The sequence below is a fragment of the Neomonachus schauinslandi genome, chromosome 2 (genome assembly GCF_002201575.2).
Source record: "Neomonachus schauinslandi chromosome 2, ASM220157v2, whole genome shotgun sequence".
In the NCBI taxonomy this organism is placed as follows: Eukaryota; Metazoa; Chordata; class Mammalia; order Carnivora; family Phocidae; genus Neomonachus; species Neomonachus schauinslandi.
This window is the reverse complement of record NC_058404.1, coordinates 121,875,654-121,892,271: the sequence shown is the minus strand read 5'-3', so window position 1 is coordinate 121,892,271 and position 16,618 is coordinate 121,875,654. Positions and strand designations below refer to the sequence as shown.

General features: G+C 44.2%; 1 protein-coding gene across 1 annotated transcript in view; it reads left to right on the top strand.

The window, feature by feature from the left end:
• The first annotated feature begins 6,801 nt into the window (after positions 1-6,801).
• The window catches only part of DAPP1 (dual adaptor of phosphotyrosine and 3-phosphoinositides 1), a 48,529-nt gene continuing 38,712 nt past the window's right edge, over positions 6,802-16,618 (top strand). Inside the window, exon 1 of the mRNA XM_021680425.2 lies at positions 6,802-7,058. Coding sequence (XP_021536100.1) covers positions 6,958-7,058 — 101 coding nt within the window. The 5' untranslated portion in view covers positions 6,802-6,957. The remainder of the gene's footprint in view (positions 7,059-16,618) is intronic.

Here is a 16,618-nt window from a genome sequence, read left to right as displayed (position 1 = left end):
CCAACTTTAAAAAAAAAAATAACGAGAATAATGAAAACTGCTCTGCCCAATTAACATAATATTCATGATATCCAAAGGAAAGTGGCATGAAACTCATTGTAATTTATACATATATTACTTTTTTTATGGAACCTGGTTAAGGTTCCTCTTGTTGGTCACATCTCCCTCTTTCTAGAATTTTAGGAGCCTCTTGAATATTTCTAAATCTTGATCCAGTTAAATATATTAATTATTTCCTCCTCTGAAAAAAGCTAATATAACCCACGCCAACAGGGAGAACTGTTCTTCTATAACCACTGAGGGCAAAGCTTCAGTCCTTTCCTACCGCCTGTTGGCAAATGTCACCAGTGAACCAATGAGCCTGGCTTGCTATAACTATGCCGAACTGACTGAATGCCAGAGATGGGCTTGGGTGCAGGATACATGGTAGACACAAAGGAAGACGGACCTCAGATCCCAGGTGAACGTTCCTTGACTTTACTTACGTACACTTAAACCCCTCTTAGAAGAAGCAGGACCTCAGCCCATTATCCCTCATATCCTCCCCAGTTATTTCTGGGAATTCCCTGAAACATCACCTCACGTGGGCTGAAGACCACGTCCCCTCCTGTTCTTTGCTCTAACCTTTGTGCCAAGAGTCCTATGTCCTCCATGTCCTCCATGAGACCGTTCTCTGCAGGGTACAGAGCTCCACCCTACTCCCCCAGCTCTGTGGACACAGTTCAGGTAAAGTGGACAGAAGCAGGAAAGGGCTGGCTTTTGATCCCACTACAGTTCACTCCTCAGGTAGGTGACTTTCTATAGCTGCCTTTAGTGGATTTATGATATCATCATTTTTATGATGTTCTAGGGGTGAGAAAAAATTGTGCTTGAGGTAGACTGGCCCTTTTGATGTTTGGGGGCTAGACAATACTTTAGGATGAAGTGTTTTGTGCACTTTAGGATGTTCGGTAGCATGACACACCACATGCCAGTAGGCGCCTCACATTGTGAAACCAAGAATGTCTCCAGACACTACCAAATGTCCCCTGGAGGACAAAATTGCTCCCAACTGAGAACTACTGTCTTAGGGTCTATGGAGTATATACTGTATTAGGATTCCCCAGAGAGGGGTGCCTGGTTGGCTCAGTCGGTGGAGCGTGCAACTCTGATCTCGAGGTTGTGAGTTTGAGCCCCACGGTGGGTGTAGAGATTACTTAAAAATAATAAAATCTTAAAAGAAAAAAAGGATTCCCCAGAGAAACAGAACCAAAAGGATATGTATGTAGAGAAATGAGATTTGTTATAAGGAATTGGCTCACGTGATTAGGGAGGCTGACAAGTACAAAATCTGCAGGGTGGGCTGGTGGGCTAGAGACCCAGGAGACTTGATGTTCTTTTGAGGCCACAGGCTGTCTGCTGTAGAATCAGGAAGATGGATGTTGCAGATGAAGTCTGAAGGCATTCTGCTGGAGAATTCTCTTGCTCAGGGGAGGCTGGTCTTTTTGTTCTATTTGGGCTTCAACCGATTAGAGGAGGCCCCCTCAATTATGAAGAGCAATTTGCTTTACTCAGAATCAATCAATTTAGATGTGAATCTCATTCAAAAACACCCTCACTAAAACACCCAGAATAACGTTTGACCAAATAGCTGGGCACCCTGTGGCCCAGTCAAGTTGATACATAAAATTAGCCATTATAGATACCTAGCTATCAAGGTCACTGCTTCCTGAAGCTCACAGTTGAGGCAGTGACCCAAATGATAAACAAGTGTTTCAGTTGTCTAGCACTGGGTAACAGACCATCCCAAACTTTGTGGCGCAGAACAGCGACCATTTTATTACGTGCATGTGTTTTTTTAGATCCAAAATTCACACAGGGTACAGAGGGGATGGCTTGTCTCTGCTCTGCAGAGTCTGAGACCTCAGTTGATAAGACTCAAACTACTAGGAGTTATTTAAGTGGCTGGAGGCTGAAATCATCTGGAGGCTTCTTCAATCGTGTGTCTGGAACCTGGACTTCGATGACTCGAGCTGGGCTCATCTGGAACTGTCACCCAGAGCACACACATGAAACCTTCCATATGACTTGGGCTTCTCTTGACATCACAGCTGGCTTCCAAAAGGGAACACCCTGGACGGAATGTCTGGAGAGTGAGTGTTCCAAGACATCAGGCAGAAGCGGCCAGGCTTCTTGCAACCTAGCCCTGAAAGTCATGCAGTGTCACCTCCACTATGTTCTGTTGGTCACAGGTGATCACCAAGGACAGGCAAACTCAAAGGAGGGGAATTAGGTACCACCTCTCGATGGGGGAGTGACAAGGTCACATTGCAGAAGACCATTTTGGGTGAGAGATAAAGATAGATATAGAATATATAGAATATATAACTTTATATATTATATAATTTATTTACTGCAACAAGTAAGCAAAAATCCTATATAATTAATTTAAGTAGAGCTAAATAGTAGTGGTACCGAAAATATTTAGATTGCAAATGGATGCAAGGAATCTTTTGGGGTGATGCAAACATTCTAAAATTGAATTGTGATGATGGGTGCATGATTCTGTAAATTCATTAAAAATCATTGACTGTATACTTACAGGAATTGGACACCTGTCATATATACCGTTAGCATGCCACAAGCATTGAAGAATCAGAATAGCCATGGGTGCTGACCCTAGTGCTAGAACAGAGCCCCAGAGATCCCCTTCATGTACTGGGTAGTGGGAAGGTCTCAGATGTCTGGGAACAGAGGTGGCCAAGATAACTGGGGGACACTCAGGGTTGCAGGGCAGTGGCTATTTACAAACTTGGATAGAAGTATTGTAATATTTTTTTTTTAAGATTTTATTTACTTATCTGAGAGAGAGAGAATGAGAGACAGAGAGCACGTGAGGGAAGAGGGTCAGAGGGAGAAGCAGACCCCCCGCTGAGCAGGGAGCCCGATGCGGGACTCGATCCCGGGACTCCAGGATCATGACCTGAGCCGAAGGCAGTTGCTTAACCAACTGAGCCACCCAGGCGTCCCGAAGTATTGTAGTATTTTAACAACCAACATTGAGTGCTTTGATAAGCATAAGGCAGAGTAAAGGAACTGGAAGGACAGGCCAGGGGCAGAGGAGAAGCATTTTAATATGGTAGCAAGGGAAGCTCCTTCTGAGAAGGTGACCTTTGAACAAAACACCTGAGTGAAGTGAAAGAGGAAACCCCATGAGATCTAGAGGGAGAGAAAACCAGGAAAAAGGAAAAGCAATTATAAGGCCCTGAGGCAAAAATGAGCCAAGTTCAAGGAGGAGCAAGGAGGACAGCAAAGCTAGGTTGAAAAGAGTGAGGAGACTGCCAAATGTCTGTGTCCTATAATCTAGGAGATACCCTATCCCTGCTTCAATAACACAGCAGCTGAAAGTACTGGTAGGAATAGAGATAAAGTCCACAGCACCCATGAACTTGATCGTTGGCATGCCCTTCCTGTGACCCTGATGGAGCCTGGGACTTAGCTGTACTATGGATTACAGTGGATGCGGGCACACGTATGGCCCTCAAAATAGACGTTCTGAAAGAATGGAGCTTTCCTGGGTGACGTACCACAGGGTGAGTCCTAGGGAGCCTCAGTGCAAGGCAAGGATTTCCCACCACTGCAGGGGACTCTTGATTCTCCACCTTCCCTGATGGGTTTTGGGAAGCGCGCTGCTATATTCCTTCTGTAGAACTTTCAAACACTGGTAGATGATATGAGGGAATTAAACCACATCACGGGCTTAGTGAAAGGAACCAATATTTCACATTAGATAAAGAAGGCAGAGAACGGAATTCAAGATTGACTACTGAAAATGAAAAGTGGGAAAGCAGTAGAGAAAAGGGGAAATAAGAAAGAGGGAAGTGGAAGGGTTGGGAAGCCTGGAGTAAATTTTACACACTGACGTTGGTGAGTTATAGCCATAACCAGACAGCCTATTCAACAAAGGAGCTAGGACTGCTTAGAGGGGCGAGAAGAAAATAAAATAGGGTCTCAATTAATTCAAGATGACACAATTGCCTTAGCCTTTGATGCTGGATTAAATGATCACATAATTGTGACAGAGAACACAGACGCGGTAGAGTCAAGCAAAACTAAATTGGCATATTTTTGAAAGCAGTATGGCAGCTCTGAGCCTGCCATAGAATTAAAAGGAGAGATGCAAGCCCTCCTGTTGGAGAGCTGGCCTACAGCTGAAAAACATGGTCAGTTCTTTCTTTTTCTTTCTCTGCTGTCTCTGTGCTCTAATTTAGCATGAAATGGTGATTTTTTTTTTTTTTTCATGAGACAGAAGAGCAGACAGTGGGAAACAGAGTAAGGCTCCCTCAACCCCAAGCTATGGTTAACTCAGTAAGCCCATTCTTCTAATAAAGAAATTCAAATCTAGACACAATAGGTCTCCCCAGATTCTCTTTATGAGACAATTGATGGTTTGGATGTGATAGCCATTCCAATAAAGGCCCAAGATTTCTTGACAAATAAAATTTTTTCCAATGAAGCATAAGATGTTCCAGAATTGTTAAAACAGCTTGATTGTTTGTATCCATTTCTACGTTCAAAACCCGTATGGAAAGAATTCAGTGCTAGGAACCAGTACCAAATTTGTTTGGAAGCAAAAGTTGCAGTTTCTTTAATAATATATATGTATATGTACATATATGTGTGTGTGTGTGCGTATATATATAATATCCAAACAATCTAATGTAAAATATATTACCAAATATTTTTATGAATACCCAACATTTTGTTGAAACTGTCTTTTAATGCTGCAGCGACTGGTACCACTCCAATACTGAATGTGTCGTTAGTGGAGCAAGGGGGGCAGTAGGGAAGGGAGGGAGCCTAGGGGAAATGGAGTAAATGACAGAAAGAATGACCTCAGAGGAGAGGGAGAGCAAAGTGTGGGAGGGAGACCTCACAGACGGGAGAGCAAGATGAGAAAAGGAGAAGGGCCGGAAGACTGAAAATGGGAAGAGGGTGATCTTAGTAAGTTTTGCATCTTTCCCGAAAAAAAGGGGGAGTAGAGGTTAAGTAAAAGAAAAACCAGAATTTGCTAAAATGGGAACAAAATAGATACTGAAACACTGAACAAAACGCTCTAGAAGGAGAACAGGAAATCTCTGTCCAGCTGCTCCTATCTCTGCCGCGGGTACACTCAGCCCCGCTCCCAGGCCGGGGCTGGCATCTGTTTGCAAGTGGACCCTGTGCTCCTCTCCTACAAGCTGTAGCAGAAGGAGTTTTAAATGTTCCTGTACAATCAGTTACCGGCTTGTTATCAGAGCTCAGTCTCCCCCAGGCTGTCTGTAGACAGCAGGAATTTCTCGCAGGCAATCAGAGTAAGGCAGCGTCTCACAAGCCCCTGGCCAACAGAGACGCTAGGGAAGAACCTCAAGGAAAGGTGGACCGGTGCCTGCGACAGGTGCTCTCCTTTAGCAACAGCTCCTCAGCCTCCGTATGCTGTAAGGCGGTCTCCTCAGACCTTAACGGGCATGGGAGTCACCTTGGCGGTCTTGTTTAAATGCGGGTGCCGGTCAGACGGGCTGGGACAGAAATTGTGCATTCTAACAAGCCCCTGGTCATGCCAGTGCTGCTGGTGTTCAGTTCCAGAGCACACCCCGGTCACCCCTGAGTGAGTCAGGGTGTGTGTGTGTGTGTGTGTGTGTGTGTGTGTGAGAGAGAGAGAGAAAGGAGAGAATCCAGAAGCACATTCTCTCCTGCAGGTGAGTCAGGAGGGGTGTGTGTGTGTGTGTGAGAGAGAGACAGAGACAGAGACAGAGACAGAGAGAGACAGAGAAAGAGAGAAGGGAAAGAATCCAGAAGCACATTCTCTCCTGCAGGTGAGTCAGGAGGGGTGTGTGTGTGTGTGTGTGTGTGAGAGAGAGAGAGAGAGAGAGAGAAGGGAAAGAATCCAGAAGCACATTCTCTCCTGCAGGTGAGTCAGGAGGGGTGTGTGTGTGTGTGTGAGAGAGAGAGACAGAGACAGAGACAGAGACAGAGAGAGACAGAGAAAGAGAGAAGGGAAAGAATCCAGAAGCACATTCTCTCCTGCAGGTACACAGAGAAAAGGTGGGAAGCTGCACAGGTCCTTTGTCCCTTTATTGCTGCACTTTGCCGGACTCCCCAGCATCTGGAGGGACCGCAGATTCCCGTGAGCACTCGCAGGCGGGTGGGCTTCTCGCCTGAGCCGGGCCCCAAGCAAAGCCCACAGTGAGTCCGCAGGGAAGGACGCCGAGCTCAGAGACTCTGGGCACCAAGGCTGGCCTCTCCGACTTTTCCTGCCTTCTCACCCAATCCTACCCCCTCAGAGAAAACAGTAACTGTCTCTGAATCATGCCGATCTGAACGCCCTGGGCGTGGTGGAAAGCTTGGGTAATTGAGGCAGAAGTACTGAGAGGGTGCGAAAAACCAGACTTCAGTCTCGAGGCTAGGGGTTTGACTGATTTCTCCACCCACCGTAAAGATGATCCTGATACAGAAGCTTCCTCGGAGCCCCTTGCGTTTGTGTGGGAGACAGAAGGTGGGAGTGCTCGTAGCCTCTGCTCCAAGGCGAATTAGCCCCCAGAAGGAACTCTGGATGGCCTCGCGCGAAGAGTTTGAATGGGTAGTCCAGTCCCGGCTGGTGTGACTTCATCTTTATCTCCTTTGACAGAAACTGCGTGTTGCGTGAGGCAGTGTGGGTGTCCTCAGAGGTAGCTACCTAAGTTTGCATACTTCCTGGCTGACAGAGCACTCCTGCCCGTGCCCCGGGGCGGGTGGTGAGGGGCAGTGGGGAGGAGTAACCAAGTTTCACTTCCTTGCTGGTTGGAGACTCACAGCCACAGCAGGCTTCTCTCTCAGAGGAGGAGAGAGTGAGGAGCGCTGGGACCCATCTCTCTCTCTCTCTCTCTCTTTCTGTCTCTCTCTCACTGCCTCTTCCCGTCATAGCACCTGGCAGGGGCTCAGCAGACGTGAGGCGCGCGAATGGGCAGAGCAGAATCCCTAGAAGGGAAGATGAGCGCCCAGGATCCTTCAGATCTGTGGAGCACATCAGAGGGAGAAGCTGAGCTGCTCCAGGACTTGGGGTAAGAAAGCAGGTCTTCTTTTCACAGTACTGCTCTGGTGAGCGTTGACTTCCGACCGCCACCCAAATGCTCGCTTTGGTTGATTTTCTTTAGCACCCTGCCATCTCGGGCTTCGCTGCCTTCCACTTCACTCATCTGTGAAGGCATCCTCCTGCTTGGGGCCAATGGCATTTTAAAAGCATACAGTGTTTTCCCAGGTGTGAAAACATGTTAAGTGGAGAAAAGGGGATGAAAATCAAATGTTGGGCATTCTTCGAGACTAGGGACAGAATCGAGATGTGTGAGCTGATGTCGCTTGGTTTCCTGGATATGGATCTGGTTGATGAATAAAAGCGCTGTTCAAACGCCTGGGGCTCTAAGCTATTGACCGTAAGAGGGCTGTCTTGCCAGTAAGATAAGCAGAAAGCCTAGCCTGCTGCATGGGAGAGGGACTTTTTCAAAACGAAAGAATGAGGAAGTGTCTGCACTGTCCCATCTGGGTTTCTCTCTCCTGACACCGTGTTTGCGAGCTCTCTGAGCTCGTTTGTTTGGTAGGCACCACTTGGAGCCTTTTAAATACTAACGAGTCAGGAGGAGGATTACATTTCTGCCTCAAGCAGGTTTTAAGTTGAGGTAGGTGGAGTCATCGTAGTCCTGTCTTTAAGAAGGGACCAGATGAGACAGCCCATCGGGGTATTTAACAAAAGAAGCAAGCATTACACAAGATAGGTGTAGGGGGTTTCCTAGAGAAACTGGACCTTTACCCTGAAGCACCAGAAATATCCAAACGAGGTTGGTTTTGACACCTGTGCTTCACAAGCGACAAGACCAGCGCCTCTTCATAAACAGGACTATCTCCATAGCAACCCACTGGCATAGAAACTGTGGTCTCCATCTTACAAAGCTTCCTTTGTAAGGAATGGCACCAAAGGGGTTGAAAAACTTGCCTGTGTCACACATCAACAAATGGCAAAGCTGGGATTTCCACCTGCAAAAGCCTATGTTCTTTGCCCGAGAAAAACTAAAACAGGGATAAAATCTCTGCATTAAGACGGCAGAGATTGTAGCTTTTGGTGTCGTATTACTGTAAAAGTTCTTAATAAAGTCCTGTCTTCAGATTTTAAAATGGAGGTGTCAGAATTGAACTCCACTTTCACAAGGTAAACCAGAAATAACAGCTAGAATTTTCTATAAAGTCAACTCCCCTTACTGGGAATTCAGAGTTCTAGGATACCACCGTTCTTCTAGGTTGAATCTCCAAAGAGAGAGGGTAAAATACCCCTGAGCAATCCAAATGGGTGTCACGGAGTCCAGGCTAGACCCTTGGGCTCTCACTTATAGCCTTATTAAATTATTAAAGTATAATTCTTTACATGCTTCATTATCAATATTCCCAGCCCATGATCAGCAGGAAGCTCCAAAGGAGAAGAGAAACAAAGGAGGTATTCAATTCTGGTTCTTTAATTAAACCATCCTGAGCCCACATTCTATGCTTGAGTGACATTGTCACCTCCTTGGATGACAAGGATGAACTAGATGATGTCTCTTCTCTCCACCATATGTCCGTAACAGGAAGCGACTATGGGTAAAACCCACAAGGAAAACAGAATTGTGCCTTCCCTCTGTGGTCAAAGAATGGACGTCCAGTACAACCCAGAAACACCCCAAACAGGTGCATTTATGTCCAGACTTCTGTATTTCAGAGGGCTGGGAAATTTACTATTACTAAACATTTGGGGATGGTTTCCATAATAACAGACAAGCTACAATGATCTGGAAAAATTGCTCTACAATGGAGGTTCTCAACCTTAGCTGTACGCTGGTGTACACAAAGAGTTTTTAAAAATTCCTGTCCAGGCCACATGCCAGACAAATGACATTAGTATCTTGGGAGTGAGTGTTGTCTTGTTACACTCCCCAAGTGATTCTGGGGAGAGACCAAGGTTGGGAGTCACTGCATAGAATATAAATCCATCAGAAGTGCTGAGAAAAATGTGGCTTTATTTTTCATTTATTTGGTATGTCCCTGAATCTTAAAGCCATTCATAAATGTTGACATTTTGTTTGTTGGTTTGGAGGCAGTTTACTTAACAATTTTATTGAGGTGTACTTTATAGATAAAACTCACTCATTTCAAGTGTACAAATCCACAATTTCTAGTGACTTTAAAGAGTGGTTCAGACATCACCATAAATCAATTTTAGAACATTTTCATCCCCCCGGTAAGAACCTTCAGTTCAGCATAGTTTTTTTAAGTATACTCAATGAGGTGCTGATAAACCACTTGGACGAGGGGTGATTTCTAGAGTCTGCTTGTTTCCTTGGTATAAATACTTCTACCATGGGCAATTTCAAGCTGCGAAAGGTTTGACAACCTACCTGTAAAATTCCTGAAATTTAATAATGGACTTGAGCAAGTATTAGTTGCCCCGTCAGGACATTGCTGACATACCTTTTGCAGGTGATAATATCTGAGAGAACTTGAAAATGACCAGTTGCCCCTGGCAGAATTCTGAACATAAATGAAACTTTTTCTTTGAAAATTTGTCACTGGTTAGGTACTATCTGTACCAAAACTTCAGCTTAATTCAGTTTTTAAAAAGCACCATAAAAACAAAATGATTTCATGTAATCGATAAGTAATAGGTGGCTGGTTTTAATGACTTAATTTTAAAATTATTTTAAATATATTACTTGAGTTGTTAGGTAGATTCTGATGTTTGTATTTTGGGTAGATATAAACAGATAATGTGGTGGTTAGAGAGATATCATACATCCTTGTTCTTTGGTCCGTATTTTTATTCTGGCTCGGGAATATGTAAGGTTTTGAAAATTAAAACCTGAGCTGTAGCAAATTAATCCATCACTTGCTTTTCTAGGACACACATGGCTTACTCAGAGCATCAGTTTATCCTTTTCTAAAGTACCTAAATCAAGCAACTCAGATGCATTTCTGAGTCTCATTTATAAAGCCTCAATCTAAAAACACTTATTTTCTGGGGTGCCTGGGTGGCTCAGTAGGTTAAGCATCTATCTGCCTTTGGCTGAGGTCATGATCCCAGAGTCCTGGGATAGAGCCCCACCTTGGGCTCCCTGCTCAGCAGGGAGTCTGCCTCTCTCTCCCCCTCTGTCCCTCCCCATACTCGCTCTGGGCGGGGGTGGGGGGGGGATGCACGAGCACTCTTTCTCTCTCTCTCTTAAATAAATAAATAGAAATCTTTTTTAAAAATTAAAAAAAATAAAAACATTTATTTTCTTTAATCCCTAATGTATAAACGTGTCCAAAGCAAAGGAGAACTAAAACCATCTGTGATTGTTGCTCAGCTTCACTTAAACTTTGGTGGGATGGGACTGGGGGTAGAGGTGGACTGTGGGGAAGAACGGAGGGGCAAAGGGTGTGGAGACCGGTCAGTGATAAGGAAGAGGTGGGCTGGGAACAGTCAGGCTGTTTGTTGCTTTCAAAATGAAGCAATGGGGAAATGAAACAAGTAGTGAATGCTAGACAGGTCACCTAAATAAAAAACTAGTTCTAAAACTTGCTAGTTAGTTGATAATTTAAAGTTCCAGCCATTCTTTGATTATAACAAAGGTTCCTACAAGACAGTGTAATAACTAACTAACTAACTAACTCACTAACTAACTAACTAGTGAGTTGATAATTTAAAGTTCCAGCCATTCTTTGATTATAACAAAAGTTCCTACAAGACAGTGTAATAACTAACTAACTAAATAAATAAAGTCTCTAATTTCTCTATCCTGTACATATAAGAGAAGGTTAGAATAGATCAGGGGTCAGCAAGCTTTTTTTGTAAAATACCAGATAATAAATTTTCCAGGCTTTGCAGGCTTTATGATTTCGGCCACAAGTACTCACATCTGCCACTGACATGCAAAAACAGCCATAGATAACACAGAAATAAATGACCATGACAATGGGTTCAGACAAAATGTTATTTGTGGACACTGAAATTTGAATTTCGTATTATTTTCATGAGTCACAAAATATTCTATTTTTTTCCCTAGCCATTTAAAAATGTAAAACCATTCTTGTTTCTTAGTCTATACAAAAACTTGTACCCTGGACGGAAATACAAAGACTTGTACCCTGGCAGGAATTGGCCCTCAGGTGGTGGTTTGCTGACTCAGGGAACAGATGATCATAAGCAAAATGAGTCCTCATTATGAGAGTCTTCAGAAGCTCCGGTCTTCAGAAGGTACTGGCATTCCAACTTCATATACAAGGAGACTCACTAGCAGAAAAATCAGGTTGCCTGATGTCCCAGAGAATCTGTTGTGATAATTCACTATTTACTGACCACATACTATGTGTGAGCACCATGCCATTTACGCCCATTATGTCACGAAGCTTGCCCAGTACTTTCAATGTGGTACGATTACACCCATTTCATAGAGACAGAGAGTGAGTTCAGAGAAGTTCGGTGAACCGTGCAGCTCACTCATAGTGGTGCAGCTGAGGGACACGCCTACGAGCCTACCCCAAAGCTGATGCTCTTTCCACTGATCGAAGAAGCTATATGTTCTAATAATGGCGACTAGTAATTATTGGATGTCACTATGTGCCAGGCACTATTTTAAGCCCTTTGCATGTATCATTTATTAAATTCACACATCACTGTGAGATAGATACTATTAGTGAATCATCTCCATTTGTAAATGAGAAAAGTGGGCACCTGGGTGGCTCAGTCGGTTAAGCGTCTGACTTTGGCTCAGGTCATGATCCCAGGATCCTGGGATCGAGTCCCACATCAGGCTTCTTGATCAGCGGGGAGCCTGCTTTTCCCTCTCCCTCTGCCTGCTGCTCCCCCTGCTGTGCTCTCTTTCTCTGGGGCCCACATGCCTATCCACTAATGCAACATGCTAATTCTCATCACACTTGTCTTTTATTATATTAGCACTATTTGTTAGTACTAGTATGAACTTAGAGACAAAAAGAAAGTTTTGTGATTACTACAACCAAGAAATGTTATTTTAAAGACATTATTCTTTCATGTTCTTCACATAATATGCATGCTCATGCACACAAAGCCAGGCCAATACCCTAATTAATCAAAACTTTATTGAATTTTTTGTAGATTCCATTTTTCAGAGCTAGACAAACAGAATAGGCTAAGAAAAGTGTAGTAAGGTCAAAGTTTTGCTTTTGTTTTGTTTGTTTGTTTGTTTGTAGAGAGAAAGAGTGAGCGGGTGGGGAGGGGCAGAGGGAGAGGGAGAGGGAGAATCCTAAGCAGGCTCCACGCCCAGCACGGAGCTTGATGGGGGCTCCATCTCACAACCGTGAGATCACGAACCGAGCTGAAATCAAGAGTTGGAGGCTCAAACGACTGAGCCACCCAGGTGCCCCTAAAGTCAACGTTTTAAAGGAATCTGTTTACAGAGGTATGATACCAAGTAGAGCAATAAAGCTTGTTCCTCCTCTTTGCACAACTCTGTAATCTTGGATTCTAAAAATGGAAGGTGATTCTCCTGTGGCTGTATGAGAGTATGTAACTGGTGTACAGTTCAATCTCTCCTTGACTCAAATGAATTTCCTCTTCGGTTGTTGTGTTTTCTGTTCCTCTATGGGTGATGGTGACTTCCTTCTACTTACATGTGGAAATCTGTCCACAAACGTTCTCCACGTAGAATGGGGTCACTTTGTTTCATTCATTCACTCTTCCATCCGTTCACAGATCCAGCCATTGAATGATGACAAGGCAGTGTGGGGACACTGAAATGAAGAAGAAATGGCTGTCCCCTCAAAGAGTTTATGGCGCAGAGGACAGAGAATGCACACACACACGTGTAGTTAGAATGCAGGGTGGAAGGGCTGAGGGCCATGAGTATGTCTAGACAAAGCGCACAGCATAGGGCAGCAAGAAAGGAGATCACTGGTTGTGGACGATATGGCTTTGGAACTGATAGGTATTTGTCAGTTGACGTCAGAAAAGATGACATTTGCTAAAGAGAAAATGGCATGAATAAAGGGGTAAAAGTGGCAAAACACAGGAGCATTCAGAAAATCAAAGAAGCCCATATGACTCAGAGCCTCTCATCCCAGGGACCCAGTGGTTGGTTCTGGGCTCTACCTCTCAGAGATCCCACCGACAGCCTCATTGTCTGAGAAACATCCACCTGCCTTTCCTCTTCTAGTTTCTAGTGTCATAGCCATAGCCTTAGCCTTAAAAAAAAAAAAGCCTGAATTAATTTCTTGTTTCTTCCAACTCCCCTAGAAGATAAATTCCTATTCTGAGCCCCCAGGCTTCTGGCTCCTTCTCCCTGATAGGGACCTGTCTAAAAGCAGCACAATCCACCTGGTGGACTCTTTAACCGTGTGGCTTCCTCACCTCCCGAGTCTCTGGAGTCATATGTTCTCCCTGACCACCTGCCCACTAGAGCCTGCCCCCATTATCTGTTTTCAGACCTTTTTGTTTAAAAATATTGATAACTTCAGGGGCGCCTGGGTGGCTCAGTTGGTTAAGCATCAGACTCTTGATTTCCACTCAGGTCATGATCTCAGGGTCGTGGGATCAAGCCCCACGTCAGGCTCTGCATTCAGTGAGGAGTCTGCTTGTCCCTTTTCCTCTGCCTTCCACCCCCCTACCACCCCGCTCTCATGCTCTCAAATAAATAAATAAAATCTTCTTAAAAAATTTATAACTTTAAAAACATAAGAGCAGTAAGTTAATTTGTTTTGACAGAAATATGGTTAAGTAAGAGAATGTCACTTTTTTGAGACACATGCTAAACTACTTAAAGTGTCATGATATCTATAATGAACTTTTAAAATGTTCCTGTAAAAATATATAAAGAATATATGGCAAAAGTTTGAAAATTATTCTACCTAAAATATGGGTATTATTTAAATATGCGTATTACTTTTCTATTATTTATGCTTTCTGAAGTTATTCACAGTAAACAGTTAAAAATAATAATCATATGTATTAATTATTGAAAATTTGGGAAATAAAAGCACCCAAAAAGTCAGCCATGTACAACCACCCAGAATGACATATTGTTCAACTTGTCTCCAGTCTTTTATTTTTTATTTATTTTTAAAGATTTTATTTATTTATTTGAGAGAGAGAGAGCATGAGAGGGGAGAGGGTCAGAGGGAGAAGCAGACTCCCTGCCGAGCAGGGAGCCCGATGCAGGACTCGATCCTGGGACCCCAGGATCATGACCTGAGCCAAAGGTAGTTGCTTAACCAACTGAGCCACCCAGGCACCCGTCTCCAGTCTTTTAAAAATATTTTTCTGTAAACGCACACACACACACACACACACACTCAGATTGAATTGTGGCCATACCATTTATATAATTTTTCTCTTGCTTTCTGGTAGGATATTTTTCAATCATCTACTTTTTAGTCTGTGTCAAAGCATGTTCTGGGTCTGTGTTTTCCCCAGGTCAGCCTGTTTCCCTCTATTAAAGTTTAGATATTTAGGTTGATCCAAATTCCAGAAGGCTTTACATAGATTAAGAGTTTGGACCTTGGTCAAACTCCATTTGACAATATGGACTTATTGAATGCTTATAGGAATGTGGAATTACATGGTCATCATGTTTTGTTTTTAGATTAATCTGGTAGATTAATCTGGTAGTTGAGCATGATAGGTAGCAACGGGACCAGAGCCAAAAAAGCTAATTAGTCAGGGACTTTACAGATTGGAGAATAAGGAACTAGAGTGATGACCTGGGAGTAGCAAGAAAGGAACAGAGGTGGAAACCAGTCATTCCACTTTGCGAAGCAGTTAGCAATTCACATCCAAATAAGAAGGAGTTCTGCTTTTGTATGGTTTTTCAAAATAACAGTCAAAGGAATTTTGGAGACCTTAATGTCACAAGGGTCTTTTAATTCATCCTTTATTTACTTTACCACTATACATTTCTAGAGTTGTCCAGGGTTCATCATTTTGCTTGTAGGGTTCTGACTCACCACCAGTAGAGTCTATGTTTTGGGTCTGATTCTCCAGATAATAGAACCATTTTGCAAATGTCAACCCTAAAGCACGAAGAGGTTTGTCCACTTGCTCTAAGTTGAGCATAGTAAACTTTTCATGGCGAGCTCCTTAGGGGCAGGAATGTAGCTTCTTCATCTTTGTCTGCTCTACCCCAGCCCATCACTTGGCAAAGAGCAGCTGTCTGAAGGTTTGAATTGCCCCAAGTTGAGTCAAAGGCAAGACCAGAATTTAAGGTTCTTGACTTCAGCCCTCTACCACACCAACCCTGATGATATATTTGCATTTATTACCCTCAGACTCACTCTGTCCCCTTATGCCCAAAAGTTTTTACTGGTGGGATAAATCAACACTGGTGAGAGGCCTCATCTGAACCATGCAACCCAGAGGAGATAACTAATAAAAGGATCTGTTTGTATTTTTTTCATCCTCCAAAGTTTGGGGCTCTTTCCCCTAGCTGCAGCTTGCTGAAAGTGGCCCTCTCTGTCTCCTGTAGCAGCCTGAAATGGTAGCTGGCCAGCAGCGACTACAGCCCAAGGAAAATGACCTGGGAGCAGCATTTTATGCAATATAGATGACAAGAGTAATGAGAACAAGTGCAGAGTCAAGCTTGATTCCACTCGGGGATAAGCCCTCCTGAGAAAATCTCTGGTGTGGGTCTCTGCCCAGCCATTCCAGGCCCCTGCAAGTTCTTATCCATGAAATAGTTTCACCAGTCTGTCTCTGAGCTTTGGCTCCTGGTCCAAATCCAACAGTCACTGAGCCCCAACCCCTGGGGGACCAATAATGCTCTTGTAGTCTTGAGACCATTCCTGCCCCATGGTGGCTGACCTGGGGACCGGACTGAAGGACCTGTGCTGGAATGATATGCAAGTTGCCCCCCTTCCCCCCACCCCAGTCCATGGCATGGCCCCTCTGGTCTCTGCAAGTCCTTGTCTGCATGTCCTGGTGTGTCGACCCACCTACGAGTCAGGCTCTGCAGGTCTCTATGTGTCTGTGTCCTTCTCTCTTTGGTTTCTCTGCCTCAGTCCTCTCTATACCCTGGGTCCCTCTGTTTCGTGTGCCCTAAGCCACTGCCCTGTGTGCTTCTGCTATCTGGGTGAGCCACTGTGCCTTTCTAACTGGCTCTGAGTTTTGCAGCTCTGTCTTCTGTCTCTCTGTCCACAGCTCTTCCTTTTTGTGTCTCTGACTCTTTGTGCCCATGTATGTCTCTGAAGATCTGAGTCTCTGCCTCTGTCTCTGTGTGTCTTCCATCTCTCAGAATTGCTTGCCTCGTTCCTCGGACTCCTTCAAGAACAGGTTTGCCCTGATCTCCAACTCCCACAGAATTCTCTGCGGTTCCTTTCCACCCTGTTTTCCTTTAGCTGAGCCTTGACTCCCACCCAAAAAAAAAAAAAAAACCAACAAACCTTGGGGCCCACCCTCAGTTCCTCGTTTGACCAGCTAGCCAGAACCCTGCCTCTGTCATCACTCAGGTATGTTTCCTAATGCCTGGGGCAGCTGGCCTCACCATTTAGCTCTGTTGTTACCACATGTAAATGTGGGCATTCAGAATGGCAATATGAAAAGCCACAGACCAGCGGGTTCCATGACAGAAACCTCCTTATTGGAAGGACTGTGATG